This window comes from Bactrocera tryoni, chromosome 3 (assembly GCF_016617805.1).
Source record: "Bactrocera tryoni isolate S06 chromosome 3, CSIRO_BtryS06_freeze2, whole genome shotgun sequence".
NCBI lineage: Eukaryota > Metazoa > Arthropoda > Insecta > Diptera > Tephritidae > Bactrocera > Bactrocera tryoni.
In genome coordinates this window covers 21,529,049-21,545,802 of record NC_052501.1, presented here as the reverse complement: position 1 = coordinate 21,545,802, position 16,754 = coordinate 21,529,049, and the positions used below count along the sequence as shown (strand labels likewise).

The window sequence follows — 16,754 nt, the reverse complement described above, 5'->3', positions numbered from 1 at the left end:
TAAAAATTAAAAATTTATTTATGTTTAATCTTTAATCTCAAGTACTAGATAAAAACATATAAAAAAAGGCTTAATTCCAAGCAAATGGGATGAATATAAAATTTGTATTCCTCGATTTTTGGAATTTTTTTTTTTATAAAATAAAATTTTTATTTTTATTTTTTAATCTGAAATACAAGAAAAATATGTTTAATAACAAGCAAAAAATTTTATGAAAAAATTGTATTACAATTAACATGTTTTACATTTGCATGCCCAGAGGTTTGAGCTACAGGTCGCAGGTTGCCTCAATCTCTAGAGCACTGTTCGGCAAACTTACGCACTCAAACCATTTATATTTTGTCAGTATCTAGTGCTGAGTTTAGGATTAAAAATTAAATAAAAATGTTTTCAATTTTTCAACTAAAAATTTTAATGATAATTTTTTCTGTTTCTAAAATTAAAAAAAAAATAAAATTATCAGTAATTTTCTTGTCTTGAGATTAAAAATTAAAAATTTTAATTTTTAGTTTCATCTCCAAACCCTTGGAATCGTTTTAGGTATTAAAAACTGAAACAACTTTCCAATTCAAGTTTTTAATTTTTAAAATTTTTCAGTTTCTGTGGTTAAAAAAATTTAAATTTTCAGTTATTTACTGTTTTTGAGATTGGAAATTGATTTTAATTTCTGCTCCAAACGCTTGAAATTAATACAGTATTAATAACGGAAGCAAGTCTTCAATTAAAAATTTAAATTTTAAAATTTTTTCTGTTTCTGTTTTCTGTTTTTAATCAAAAAACTTACAACCCATGTTGAAATTACACCTATTGCTATATATTTGTGCGATTTTCAAAGATTAAATTTTAACAATTCTGTGGATTAACTTCTTTTACTAAATATTATAAATTTTATTAATTATTTTTTTTTTATTGAAAGGAAAGAAAAAGCTAATATAGTATGGTTTAACACGATACACTGGCATCACCGGTCATCACAACAAAAAACTATCCCCTTGCAGCCAACGTGTTAAAAGTATTTTTTCTTCTCCTCTCCAACTTCAAGAATTTGTGCTTTCTGTGTGTATTTCTAAAAAAGTATTATTTTCATTTAATATTTTACTTAAATGAAAAAATAAATAAAAACGTGATTTAATTAAAAATAATTTTTTTATACTTATTTTTTTTTTTGTAACTTTTGACTATTATTGTTGTGTAAAAGCAAATATTAGAATCATTTACAATTTACAGTAATCATTGAAAACCAGTTTTTGAAACATAAAATTTTAAGAATCACTCTATCAAAGAATATAGCAATATCTCTGTGTCCTTTTTTAAAAGTTTACATACGTTTTTTAGAAAACAATTTAAATGTTTTTAATTTTAATGCAGTGTTAATGATTAAATAATACCACACATATCGTAATAAATTCTAAAATTGTTTAACTTATTAAATCAAGCTATCGTCTTTGAGTGAATTTCCGATACACACGTTTCTAGCAACCTTTGCTTGCTGATGTCAACAAAAACATGAAAACAACTTCGCCAAAAATCTAAAAAACTTGTAAACTTGCCTTAATTTCATTTATTTTTCTAAAACAGCATCCACGTTTCTCTAACTTTTTGTTGCTGTAAACCGTATTTCAATAGTAATACAGACCATCCTTCAAAGTAACATTTTACTTATCATTCAAGAAAATTTATACAAGACCAACTAGTTTGACGGAAATTAAAATATCATACAACTAGCAGAGTTGAAGGTTCTTATCGTACACAAACGAGATTTTTTCATATATGATAAAATAGTGTTCCATATTTCTTAACATGAATATGTATTAATTAAATTTAATAAATTTGATTACATTTTTCAAACACAGACAATAACAATAGACAAAGATAAGACTACAAAAAGTTATAAGCTCTTCTTAAAAATAGTAATGTTATAGTTTTTAAATCAATTCAGAGTAGCGAGATTTAAGTCACACTTATTTTTTACTTCTGTTTTTACTTTCAAATTATACTATATTATTCACTCCAAACTAAGCTCATTGTGGTTGTTGAAATACATAGTGCGATTCTTGACACAAAATTTGATGGTTTTCAGATAATTATTATTTAATTATTTACATAATTTATTATTTCTTAGTCTATGAATACTGAGGGTAAAAAGAGATGGCAAAAAATTTAAAAAAAAATTAATGAATAATTACAAAATTCTTTCAAATTCTTTGATCGAAACATATTTATTTTCGCTCTATTCAATTCAAATGCTTTACAATTTTACCTCAAATGTTTTCATATTCCTTTCACATTCATAAATCTTTATTTAATCTCAAAAATTTAATTGCACTTAAGTTTGCTCTGAACAAACATTTATTTACAACAACTTGCATTCATGTTGCTATATATACTCTCTCCTACCTTTATTCCTTTATATGTATGTCATATGCTAAAAAGTGTTATAAATGTGCTTCCATATTCTGAAAGTGATTTATGACGACTTAATCCGCAACCATGCGTTTCTTGATAACCGTTATGCTACTAAAAGTAAAAATAAATTTTCTACTCGTAACTAAGATAAGTGAGCTTTTAGCAAAAGTGTGACGAAATATTCAATGTCATAAAAATTATTGCTTAATATTTGCTTGTAGTATATTTTTATGACAGTTCTAATTTAAGTTTGTGTGATGGACAAATTGTTTTAAAGAAAAACAAAGTGCAACAAAGCAAGTGCAATTAATAAATTGTTTAATTATGGTTGGGAAAAGCTTTATAAGATCATTAGATTTGATCTGTTTTTAATGATTTTGGAGAAGTTTTATAAAATACTTGAAATTTTTTACTGCTTAAATGGTTTCTTAAAAATCGAAATTCATTGGATAGCTTTTTACTATATAAATAGAGAGAAATCTCAAAAGAAAAGTAAGAACAAAACTGTCTGGTATTTTAATCGAAAATTATGCAGCATCTCATCTTATCTTTTCTCTTGCATTCTTTTGTTTTTAACATTATTTTTATTTTTTATCCGAATTTGTCATCCCTTAAGCTGTTTACATCATTTTTTTACAGTAATGTTATATTTTTCCCTTTTACCACTAAAAATATAAATTAAATGATTTTAGAAGTTTTTTGGCATTAACTCTAAATATATGCCTCTCAGCAAGAATAGCTTCTTTATTTATTATTTTCTTCCTTTATGGACTCAATAAACTTTCTGATGAATAAATCTGCGAGAAATGTCTGCAATTTATTCCTTTGTGAAGTTTTTTTCTTTATTTTTCGGTCTGGCAGTTATGCAGTTCAATGCATCAAACAATATTCTGGATTATTCTTGATTTTATCGATAAAAGATGTTGATAGTATCTGCTTTTACTCCCTATCAATCATTTCCGAATAGAGATTACTTTAATAATGCACCAAAACGAAATAATTGTGTTATTGGTTATATAAATGATACAAAATACTATTGGAAGATTTTCAAATTATATAATAGTAGCTTTATATGAAAAAATTATTTTTAAACTCATCATTATCACTGAACTCCATGGTAAGGCAGAAGAATTTTTTAATAAGAGAATTTACCCTCTTTTTTGAAAATTTAAAGAAATGCTATATTGAAGATTTTTACCCCAAACATGGTATACAAAGCTTGCCACGAAGTTTATAAATTCCAGAAGGAACCCCTTTAAAATATATGTATTTATAAATGTTCAGTGGGACGAGATCAGGCGATATGTACGTCCATGTACATCTGCGAACTAATGCTTCGATTCTTGAGATATCGATCTGAAATTTCTTTTCCACCCAAGCAGCTACTCATTTGTCGGAACCGCCGATGACGGACGACTATAGCATGTAGTTGCCATATAAACTTATCAATCAATATCATAGACAATTTTTTGGATGGCAACATTTTCTTTTAACAAGATATCTATACCATGAATGATATGGATTATTTTTTAAGGCATGAAACACTTTTTTAATTGACAAAACAGCTTCTCACAAATGATGCATAACACTCAAGTAGTACTCCTTGCTGACAGTTTCACCGGTCGGAAGGAATTCGCTGTCAACACACCTCGATAAACGAAGAAAAATATAAACATAACCTTAAATTTTGACCTGCTTTGACGTGGTTTTTTCGGCTTCGGCTCACCTTTGCCACGATATTTGGCCGATTGATCGTCTGTTGTCTGGTTGTAAGCATAGATCCAAAACTCATCGCCAGTAATATTACGTTTCATGACATCTGGTAGTTGGATAGCATTGTTTCACAGATGTTAACGCGACGCTTTTCGGAAAAAAATTTAGTGATTTTGGGACCAATCGTGCTTTCTCTTTTCTTAGGCCAAAATGATCTTTCAAAATGGGTTTCACTGATTCTTCCGATATTCCAACGATGACAGTAATATCTCTGATGGTTAATCAGCGATTCTTAAACGCTTTGGCAGAAATAGAACAAAAATATTTCGAGGAATAGGTTTTCGAGCGAAAATTAAAAAGTCTTATTATTTTTTGCCCACAGTAGTATTAATTCATGCTTAAGTATCAAAATTCTATAAATCAAATACTTTACACTCCAGTGTCACATACCATTTGTAGACATCATGCGTCGCGTAGTTTCCCACCAATAAAATAAAAAATTTGTATCTTCATTTGACGTGCGTTAAAAACGACAACTGTAAACGACAATCAGTAAATTTTTGTGTGTTTTGGTATGTTTATACAAATGTCAAAATTCACGCCTGTCAATCAAAGCAATCACTTAGTCTTTATGGGCGTTAAAACAAATATGAAAATTTATGGTATTTTGCGCTTCAATTTGTGGTTCGATATCAGAATTCATATACAAAGAACTGTTTGTTTATTTGTATAAATAAAGTTAGTTATTGCTATCGACAGAACGCTACTCCTTGTCTGCAAGCGCCAAGTCAAGATACTAGACTTTGTTGATTGATTTGCTTCGCAGCAATTTAACGTTCATATGCCGGAACATCAAAATGCTTTTACTAGCCCCAATAACTTTGGTGGTATTCTTGCGTAATGAAATTTTTGCTTTCACAAATAAGTTCTTTGTGTTGTTTTGTTTTGCTGTCATTTGAAGCGCCAATGAAATGACAACTGGCATGAGTATCTAATATTTTGTGTATTTGAAGAAGTGAAGAGTATGTTTATAAATATATTTAAATTTACATAAATGTTGAGTGACCAATAGCGCACGCAAATATTTTCATATAGTGCTAGAGTGCTTCAGGTCATATATTTCTTATTATAAATATTCAGATATACATAGCTTTAGATACACACAAATATGTTTTTTATTATTAATTGCTGCATGGCCGGCTCTTCCTGCTTATTTTGAATAATTTAATTTTTTTTTTGATATCAACTCAAACTTTTTCATATATTTTTTTTATATTTACTTACATTTATTATTTATTTTTCACATGTACATAGTATATAAGTAGGTTGAGGCATCAGCCGTCTAATCTAACCTAACATGTATATAATCACAATTCTTTAATTTTCCTCATCTCTTCCATTACAGACATTCCGAAAATCATTGGTGTCAGTGACATCACAGAGAATAAGAAGATATGGCGCGCTCTAATTGGCGAATTTTTGGGCACCTTCTTCTTGGTCGCCATCGGTGTTGGCAGTTGCACCGGCGGTGATGCGTACTCACCATCGGTGCCACAGATCGCTTTCTGCTTCGGTTTGGTGGTGGCCACCATGGCGCTGGTAAGTGCAAAATTACATTATTTATAACAAAATAACTAATTTCAATTAAAACAAAAAAAAGTAAAAATTAATTAATGACTAAACAAGTCTGTGCCATACTACATTTAGAAAATTTGAATTTTCTTACTAGTTTATTGTTTTCACTTTATTTTGATTAATATATTTTATTCATTTATTTTCACTTTTTTATATGAGCTGAGCTTTAACTTTCGAAATACTTAACTGAATTCCATTTTCTTTATTTTTTATAAAAATTAATTGCACCTGTGCTCGTTTGCAAGGTTAAACTCGTAATTAAAGCTAAATGATCACACTTTTCAATTGCTCATCTCCATTTAATCGCCGTAGAACAAGCTTGCAAAGTATTGGTTATTAAACCAATTTGCACATAATTGTTCGTTGGGGTAGGTTTATGCCAATCAAAGTGCAAGCAGATGATACTTACACAAATGAGTCGATAAAGCAAGTCACAGATGGCTACAAAGTAAATATTTGTGTGGAAAATTTGCTTATTTTCCAAAAAAAAATTCAGAATTGCTTTAAGAAAGTTCTTATATTCGGATTTGCCGAAAATTATTTGTACACAATTGAGTGATAATGTTTAATATAGAAATCACCGGTGTCTGACCGAAAACTGAGATAGGAAGAACGACTTTTATATTCTACTTCGATGCCTTCTTAGTAAGAATATAAATATTTTGTCTTCCTATCAAGCGGTTGGTATTTCTTTATATGTGACCTGCTCTACGGAAAGGAGGCTTAGGTGTCAAAAAATCAATTTTCGCTTTTTAGTTGATTCGTATGGATTTGATTTTTAACAGCTGTTTCCCAGAAAACTAGTTTTCGCACGTTAACTCCCTTTTCGTAGACCAGGTCACATACATATAGTTTTCCGGCCTATCTTCTGCCGGCTGTTCAAAATTCCATGATTTGGTTTGGAAAAGATTTTCAATGGAAAAAGAAGAATCGAAAAAGCTGATCACTCTCTATCGCTTGCTTCTCCAGCCGGGTTGATTAAATATTATACAGATACTTTAATTAAAAAAAAAATATATAATAATAATTGTTTTTTCACTCGTCTGCCTAAAGGGAACTCACTTAGACAGCTTATAACGCTGTAGTACCTATAAAACTTATCATACAAACCCTCTTAAATCGCCAAACCGCTTTGAGGCAGTCACAAGTTTATTATAACGGTTAAGGAGGCAATGCCTCCTGTTTCGCCGAAGGTACGACTGGCGCGATGTCTCAACCTCAGTCTTGGAAAAACAAATTAAAAAATTTACGTCCAACTAAATTAAGTAAGACTAAGCATGAATGCCTATTAAACAATCTCCAGTAAGAGCTCCGATGATTTCGAAAAGTTGAACTTTGCTAAGGGCAAGCCGCTCAGTCGATTTTCTTCGTTCTACTCGAGGGCAGAGTACCTACTTAGCGCATAAAAGGTCCAATTGAGATCCAACCCGTTCCCATTCCAATGTAAGCGGTAGCACATCGGCTTTGCAGTTTCCAGGGATTCCACTATGACCAGTCACCCAAACGAATTAGTTATGTCTAGTTAGAAAATACATTCCTTAATTAACTTTGAGCGCACAGTTCGCGAGTTCATGCCGCCCTTTTGACTGCCTTCGCTTGCTTTGTTGAGCTGTTACTTTGCGATTTCTCGGTGCTTCTTCTGGTATGTCTCAAAACAAGAGGTGTTTGTTAGTATATTCAGTTGAGATTTTTTTATCAAAAGAGATTTGAGATTTTTTTACTCATCCGAGTGTGTTTTCTTCTTTTCATTGGGGGTGTTTTTTTCGTGGGGATGATTTTTTCGTGGCGAGTCCCAAACCCAGAGCACGGGAGGGATGCTTCGCCTTCTCACTTTAGCTCGCCTTCAAACAAAAGATCGGAAGTCGTGAGCTGCTTGACCCATTTGTAATAGAATCATTTCTGGCCACTCCCAAATGCATGGCGCTCGGAGTACTTTCATTTGAGGTTAGATAGCTGAATTTCCAAGATGGCAAGATCTCATTTAATCAAAACATTTGTATACATTTCTTTGTGAAACCTGATGAAAAAACTCCGTTTTTTTATCTTGATGTTTAAAGGCATAAAATCCAAGGTATTGTAGTCTTGATCTGTTCTGGGTGGAGCATTCAAGAAGAAAATATTGAAATTGATGAGTGTTAGTATACATATATAGCTTCTATGTTAAGGCCTCACAGCTACATTTACCGACTTATACTAACTTTATAAAAGATTTTCTTCAGTCCTCTGTCTGATCATTATATTTCTTCACAAAATATCTCTGCAGATCCTTCTTAGTTTTTTTAGGGGTTACAAAATTCTTAAAAGATTCTCTTCCTTTTCGAAAAAATTCCAAACTAATAATCTAAAATCTTTCGAAATGTTAAAATTTTTGGCAAAGCCTTTTTCAGCATTAGTATTGTCAAATTACACATATTTGGTCAAAAATATTTTTTACTGCAATTCTCAGTACAGCTGACCACTGTGCACCGCCGTTTTAACACACTTTTAATAAACTAGTAATGAACTCATATTTAGGCCTAAGCCACATATTTCTAAGACATTGGCATTTACTTTTCAGAGTTGTCAAACCAGCTAGGCATAAAAGCAAAAATTAAGACAAACAATTAACTGCGATTGAAATAATAAAACTCGGGGCATAAAAATGTTTTTTTTTTTGCTTTTGTTTTGTAAAAAAGAATAATAGTATGTATGTATGTTGCTAGTGCAGCAAACAGCAAATACAAATGAAAAGTAGCCAGCAAATTGTAACGCTGACAAAACCACATTTTCTGTATTTTCTGTGAATGGGAGCGTGCGGCGGCTGCGCTTGCGTGACAGCGCGCGCCAAACGCACGGTATTAAAGCGAGTATCTGCTGGTAAATCGTTCAACTGATTTGTCAACAAACGCCAACTGAAGCGCTTGCAACGCTTAATTACGCGCGCAAAAACACACACACATACTTAGATGTATGTTTGTATATATATATTTGAGTAAATGTGCGACTATTTACACACGCACGTACTTAAGCAATGACAAGTGCAACGCGCCTGCGTGCAACGAAGTTCTAGATTGAGGTAAAGCGCCGCGAAGTGGATGCAAGCGGTGTCTCGCAGAGGGCGCGGCGGTGCAAATGGCAGGTATTTGCCGTAATTAGCTTTAATCAACGCTCGCTTAGGCGCTCGTTAGCCGTGCATGTGTGTGTTTTTGGTATGCGACTGTATAACTGAATTATGTTATTGTTGTTGTTGAATTACTTCTTTTTTCAATTGCATTAAATTTTGTGCTATTTGTTGTTGCGCGATGCCACTGGGTTGGCTATTGCGCATAGTTCACTGCACGCCACTGTAGCATTGAACATGTTGCAGCATTGCAAATGTCAGCGCATTAATGCTACTTGACGCAGAGTGATCGCCTGAAGTATTCTCGCACATTTCTATCCTGCGGTTATCATCCATCAGTTAATTGTTGGTATGCCAACTAATATTTAGTCGAAAAATTTATGTTTCTTTCCAAATGGTCCAAACGATAGCCCGTCCTCCGCTGAAATTTATGTTTTTCATATGAAAAATAGCATATTAATCAAAATAATAATTGAATTAATAAATTATGAAATTTTGCGAAATTTACCTCAAATTTATGTTGTTAAAATATTTGAGAAAAAATAGCAAAAATAGTTGCATTTAATTGCATGCTCTTTGGATTTGCGTGGAACAATCGTTGGGCTTTTTATATAAGCATACATAGGCGTATATACGCGATTGTCTGTATTTTAAGGTGATTCTTAAGAAAATATCATATCATATATCGTATAAATCAAATACAGGCAATAAATTCTGAATATTTAGGATTAATTAAACTTTTCCATTTGAGGTGTTTTTCAAGCGTCTTATGCAGATAATCCTGTTGGTCTCACTGACTATAAGTTTTTCTAAAAATGGGCCTTATTACACCAATATCACATAGAATATTGTTAGCGAACTGAGATATCAGCTTTGTTTGTTATGGCTCACAAAAAAGTGGAAAAAGTAAGTCAAATAATCTAAGCAAGGCACCCAATTAACAAATCTTAATAAACCTCGGTCACCAAAAGTTGGAACTAATAACGTGATATTTTCACGTATGACTTCTTTTACCATCCGATTGAAATCATTTAGTCCTTGCTCAATTGATACTGATTTTTATACTCTCGCAACAAAGTTACTAAGGAGAGTATTATAGTTTTGTTCACATAACGGTTGTTTGTAAGTCCTAAAACTAAAAGAGTCAGATATAGGGTTATATATACCAAAGTGATCAGGGTGACGAGTAGAGTTGAAATCCGGATGTCTGTCTGTCCGTCCGTCTGTCCATCGCATTAGGGAGGGGCATATCTGGACGTAATTTTTTTTGGAAAAGTGGGCGTGGCCCCGCCCCTTACTAAGTTTTTTGTACATATCTCGGAAACTACTTCCTTTCCTTCAGGCATTTCCATATACAGTTCAAAAATGGAAGAAATCGGATAATAACCACGCCCACCTCCCATACATAGGTTATGTTGAAAATCACTAAAAGTGCGTTAACCGACTAACAAAAAACGTCAGAAACACTAAATTTTACGGAAAAAATGGCAGAAGGAAGTTGCATCCAGGCCTTTTTTAAAAATTGAAAGCGGGCGTGGCCTCGCCCACTTATGGACCAAAAACCATATGTCAGGAACCACTCAACCGATTTCAATGAAATTCGGTGTATAATATTTTCTTAACACCCTGGTGACATGTACGAAATATGGGTGAAATCGGTTCACAACCACGCCTTCTTCCAATATAACGATATTTTGAATTCCATCTGATGCCTTCTCTGTATACATTAGGAACCAATGATACTTTATCATGCGAGAGTATAAAATGTTTGACACCCGAACTTAGCCCTTCCTTACTTGTTTTTTGTTTGTTTTGGAAATCGTTTGACTTTAAAGCTCACTTTCGATAGAAGCGATGGATCGAACTCTTTTCAAAGAAATTACTTATCAATAATGCCTACGGAATGCAAAATAAACCAGGCTATAACTTTTCTCAATCTTAAAGAGATTTTTTAAATGTAACTTTATGTATATACCATCTCATAACAATTAGACCTAACATCAGGAAATCTGCTTTGTAAAAAATTAAGTTATTTTGGTACGACTTTGACAATGACATGCTTCGTGCCCAAAACATTAATAAAAATGTATTAATTCGATCCACAATAGATGATTAGGTCCTTCGCTAAGTCTCTAATGCCAACACGACATTTTTCAAGCACTGTTAATTTAACATATTATCGTCATTAATATGAGGCCGACCCTTATAAGGCAAGTTTCTGATGACATCGCGAACTTCATTGAATGCTTTGTGCCTCTCAAATACTGATGGTCGTGATAAAGTAGGTTCCCCAAAACACCACAGCAACATTTTCAATTGTTTCGTTGCCATTATTGGAAACACAAAATTTTAAGAAAACTCTCAATCTTTTGACGCTAGACAAACTTTTTCGCTGCCAAGCATTATACACGAAATGACCAATGGGGATCACACTTCACACGAATTTAATAATCATTTTCTTTGAATTCGATTTGCGGCCGCAGTTTGAATAGACCAGTCCGGATCAAATCTGATCGGATACAGAATATAATAGTTTTGTTCACCTAACAGTTGTACGTATCTTCTATAAGTAGTTGAGATAGATATAAGGTTATTTATACAGAAACTATATATATATATATATATATTTATACAGAAACTATCAGGATGACGAGAAAAGTTGAAATCCAGTGACTGTCTCATCTGTCCGTCCGTCGTTCAAGATATAACTTGAGTAAAAATTAAAGATATCATGATGAAATTGGAATTGGCGTGGCCCCGTCCTCTATTAAGTTTAATGTACATATCTTTTGAACCGCTACACATCTGAGTTATCTCTATGAAATGAGAGAGCGTATTTTACTGATAACAGCAAACTTCACCTCACCCTCATAAAACAAACTTATAACATTCGGGTGTCTTTACTCCATATGATTGGTGATGGTACCTTAATGAACATCAGGGAACATTTTATTAGTATGTGGCATATTAATAGAATGGAGTATTGACAAAACAATAAAATAAAATCATCTACCCGACTACTCCCAATTCCCATATAATACATATGGATAATGATTATCGTCTTTCTAAGAAACCTTTTGTCGAATATGTCGGTCAGGTATGAGTTTTATATATTATACTTCCATAACTCGAAGTTATCCGTAACTCAAATTCTTGAATTGACAGTACTATAGATTTATGATTATTCGAGTTAGGGAAGTTCATCTGTATATATAATTGCTTGGATTTGTATCCTCTGGTTGACGATTTGCACTTTAAGGTATTTCGTGCTAGGTTCAATAGTATAAAATGTTCGGCTGCAACCGTATTAGGCCTTCTAAAATTTCAAAAACCTCACAGCTTGCATAAAACTTAGTGGAGCGCGTTTTGAAAACTAGTATTTTCAGAATATAGACTCACCAACGTTCGTAATATCAGTGCTTGGGTATTAATAGTAATTAATTTTTTTAAGTACCCTGAAACTAATCTAAATTTATGGAGACTACAAAAATCATTAATGAAATGTTTAAGAACCACCCTAATCTAAATAGATACCCCCATATATTCATGCAAATATACGCCCAGCTCAACCTTAGCATTGTAAAAGTTATATGCATACATTGTTGTTGTTGCCTAGCAAGCACTGTCAATAATAAGTTTAACTTATCAACCAACCCAGCTTTCCATCACTCAGCTGAACTCGACAAGCCCATTGTTCTGTTTTGTTGCACTTTTTGCACATTTTCTCATGTTGATTTATGTAATATCATTTACCGTTCAATTTATGCGCACACAATGTGAGTGCATATGAGTGCACATATACAAGCATATAAACACACAACACACATGCATACATACATACATACATATACACATATAGTACATGCAAACAGGTGTTTTACTTGAATGGTATTATTTTTGTTGTTGTTTTTGTTTTTGCTGTCATTGCTGGTTTTTGTTGTTGTCAGCATTACTATTATTTGCAGTGTGGGCCAGCCAATTTAATTGCTAATCACAAGTATTGCACGCGAATTTATGAAGCAATAAATACCACAACAACAACTACGGCAACCACAACCACTTAACCGTCACAGTAGGCGTTCAATTATTGTTAACATGATTATAATGAATTTATGCGATGTATGTACATATCTGCCATTGACTACCAGAGATAACAATGTGTGCGATATCGCTTTGATATTGACAGAGCCAATTGTTATAATATTTACTTGTGCATATTTGCACAAATGTTTGGGGAGCCCATGTGATATTGTGCATACGTAGGCAGCAATGCAACGTCAGACCACAAAACGCTTTGAAACGCCGAAATGTGTCGAGAGAAAGATAATTTTATTTTTATTTTTTGTTTCGTTTTTTCACCTTGTCCTTGGTCCAAATGAGCTTGTGTTTTCTTGATTAATTGTTGAAGTCGCTATTTGCTATTCTTGGTTTGAAATTATCTTTATTTTGTTTATTTATCTCCTTATCGTTGGTTGTTTCTCGATTAATGCAGTGCTGTATATTTAATTAGGTTAATGAAATTAGGTGCCATAACGGTGACACAGGTTTATCTCATGTTTAAAAATCAACATACGCAGCGTATTAAAATATCCAGACCTATTTTCTATTTATATTTTCGTACGCACATACAAACAATAAATGTGGATATAACTTATTGACGTCATTTAGATAAAAACAATAATTTTTGCAAAGAATTCTCTGATAGTTAAAATATCTTAAGAACGGATACCCTTTACTGAGGACATTATCAATTATTATTGCCTTTGGATAATGAACGAAGATAAAAACACGATGCTACGATTTCTCAAGTAAGATTTCCGTATGTTTAATAAGAAAAGCGAGATCCCACCAATAATCGTGTTACACCGTTAATTATTATAAACTCTCCAAAATTTGTAGTATACCATATATGTTTTTTGGTTCCAAGTATGCTGCTGCCGCTGTAGAAAGGCATCAAGCACGACTCATATTGCCCGCTAAAGATACTCCTCTTTCTGGAACACGCCCTGTTAGCATTATCTAACTTTACTTTAACCCTTAACTCCGGCTGATTTAGCTTGTATTTTGGCCTGCAGGACCGCCGTTAGGCTTTACTTCGGAAGACCAAACTGAGTAAGAATGCCTCTTCACAAACTTCTTGCGAGATTATTCTGCTGGTCTTAATCTTCTTCGCTGCCGTTCTCTTATCCTGAGTTCTTAGATCACTATTGCGGCCCACCCTTTCATTTTCGCCCATACCAGCGTTGATTGCACGTGACTTACATATAATGTTGTCAGGCATCATCCTTTGGTTTATTATCCGTTCGATTTTAGTTCTCTCCACTATATCGTCGCATTTCCGCGAAAGTATCGTATGTTACTTTTTATCGAAATTGAGATTTTAATGCCAAATTGTTAGAAAACTTATGTCTCACTATCCTGCAAAATAATATAACTGAGAAAACGCTATAGTTCCAATAAAAACTAAGTTTCAATTTTATCGTATGTAACTGTGAATTTTTCTGTTCGCGCAAAATTATCGTAAAGTCCATACACATTTTTTTGCATGTGGAACGAATTACTGCAAACGCTACTAAAAATATAGAGATATAACAACATTTTCATATCTTCATTATGTGCTCTTTCCATTTTGCCGTTAATTCCTCTTTACGCCGTTAATTCTTGGTGTACGTTTTGATATTCATTGATCTATCTGGTGATAAGTGAAGCTGTGAAAGCCCAAATTAGTCTTCATTTAGTTTCAAACACATCAATAGTGAACAAAATATAAACAATTGTGATCAACAAATGATTTATTTGTTATGGAATTTACCCATGGAAAAGTAAGTAAGTTACTTACTATGCTTCACTTAATTATTGTCAAGTTATTCATGTGAAGAATTGATGCCTATATTGTTTCGTTTAGCTAGCTCATGAAGTGTTTTTAGATAGATGTGAAGTGTAAGTAAATGTAACAGTATAAATGTATCAATTGCAGTCTATAAAATTTAGTTAAACTAACAAAATTTTAAACACCATAGCTTGTGAAATCACCAGTCCCATATAGTGATAGCGATAACGATGATGAAGAGTGCTGCGTTGGAAAACGTGGACTTAAGCGCAAACCAGTGAGAAAGGAAAAGAAGAAAAATGACAATAGAGTACTTCCTAACCCGTGTATAAATACCAAATGTAAGAAGGATTGTCGAAGTGTGCCAGACATTTCCCGGCAAAATATTAACGAACATTACTGGGGTATGTCAAACACAAGACGGCTAACATGGCTTCATGCAAATATCAAACGAAAGCAAATTAAAAAAAGGCGAGCTGGGCAGGAAGCAAAGCGTGTGCAAAGGCGAAACTGGACGTTTGAATATTCCCTATTGTGGGATGGAAAAATATTTAAAGTTTGCCAAAATTTTTTTGAAAACTTTAAATATTTTCTCAAATGGTTTTGAGACATGCATTAAAGAAAACTATTAGTTTTGAAAGCCGAAAAAAAGCACCACATAATAAAACAGACCATCGTACAATAGATTTTATCAAAGCTTACATAAAAAAGTTGCCAGCAGTACCATCACACTATTGCCGTAAAAATAATCAAAAAGTCTATTTACCAAGGGAATTCAGTTCCAGTTCCAGTTCCAATTTATATAAATTGTATCTTATTTATTTGGAAGATCAAGGCTTAAATGAGTTCACAGTATCTTGCCGAATATTTCGAAATGTTTTTAATACAGAGTTTTCAATTGGCTTCCATTTGTCAAAAAAGGACAAATGCACGATTTGCGAAAATATAAAGTATATTAACAAAGATGATAGAGAAAAAGTTCAGAATTCAAAAGAATTTCAAATTCAAATAAATATTAAAAAAAACAAAGTACAGCTACTTTTCTCAAAGAACAAGCGGAAAGTAAAATGGGACAAAAATTTCTTTGCGATAGTTTCGATATGCAAAAGGTTTTGCATACTCCTTTTTCCAAAAATGTTACCCTTTTTTATTCACGCAAATGCTTACTACAACCTAAGTGTGTATGAAAGTGGGACCCGAAATGGATACTGTTTTTTGTGGGGCGAAATCGATGGCAAGAGTGGCAGTAATGAAATATGCTCAGCTCTCTTGAGGTATCTTCTTATTCTAGATAGCCGGAAAAAAACCGATGATCTGAGCCTTTATTGCGATAGTTGCTCAGGACAAAATAAGAACAAGGCTGTGCTAGCAATGATATCATATTTTTTAAATACTTATATTTTCCTAAAAACAATAAAGATTACCTATTTACTTCCCGGACACACTATGATGCCGGTAAACTCAGTACACAGCACTATAGAATCTTTTATCAGAAACCAATGTTTGGGCAACCAGTGAATGGCCGACACTGATTAGAAATTCAAGAACAAATCCGTGAGGGTACGAATGCATAGAATTACATCACACTGACTTTAAGAATTGGAAACTTTTTGCGAACTCACTATTTAAAAATAAAACTTTAAACTTAAGTAAATTACGTATCGCTATTATTAGAAAAGAACAATTGTCAATAGATTTAAGCTACGAGTATTTCGAAAACTCAAACAAAAAACTTATTAATTTGTTCAACGTTAACCAAAACATTGAATCTTTATATAGCTGTAAATTAAATATATCAACAAAAAAATTCGTAGACTTAAGTAATTTATGTAATAAAAATAGTATACCACAAAAGTAGCATAAGGAATACTTAAACTTTCGACATTCAAATTTAATAAAGGACTGTTTGGAGGAAACGGATGAAGAAGATTAAAATAAGTAATAAAATATATATTGTAATAATAAAATGATTGCACTACCTTTGTTAGCTTATTTCGTACAATAAATATTTTTTTTTGCAATTATCGTATGTCATACTTCTTGCGGCTAAGCTCACTAAAACATGAAAGC

The 16,754-nt window shown here is 32.5% G+C and overlaps 1 protein-coding gene across 3 annotated transcripts in view; it reads left to right on the top strand.

The window, feature by feature from the left end:
- Nucleotides 1-16,754, top strand: part of LOC120770067 (aquaporin) — a 113,693-nt gene that overhangs the window by 76,220 nt on the left and 20,719 nt on the right. For all 3 annotated transcript variants that reach the window (XM_040097190.1, XM_040097191.1, XM_040097189.1), the window contains one exon: nucleotides 5,525-5,718. In XM_040097190.1, coding sequence (XP_039953124.1) covers nucleotides 5,525-5,718 — 194 coding nt within the window. The remainder of the gene's footprint in view (nucleotides 1-5,524; nucleotides 5,719-16,754) is intronic.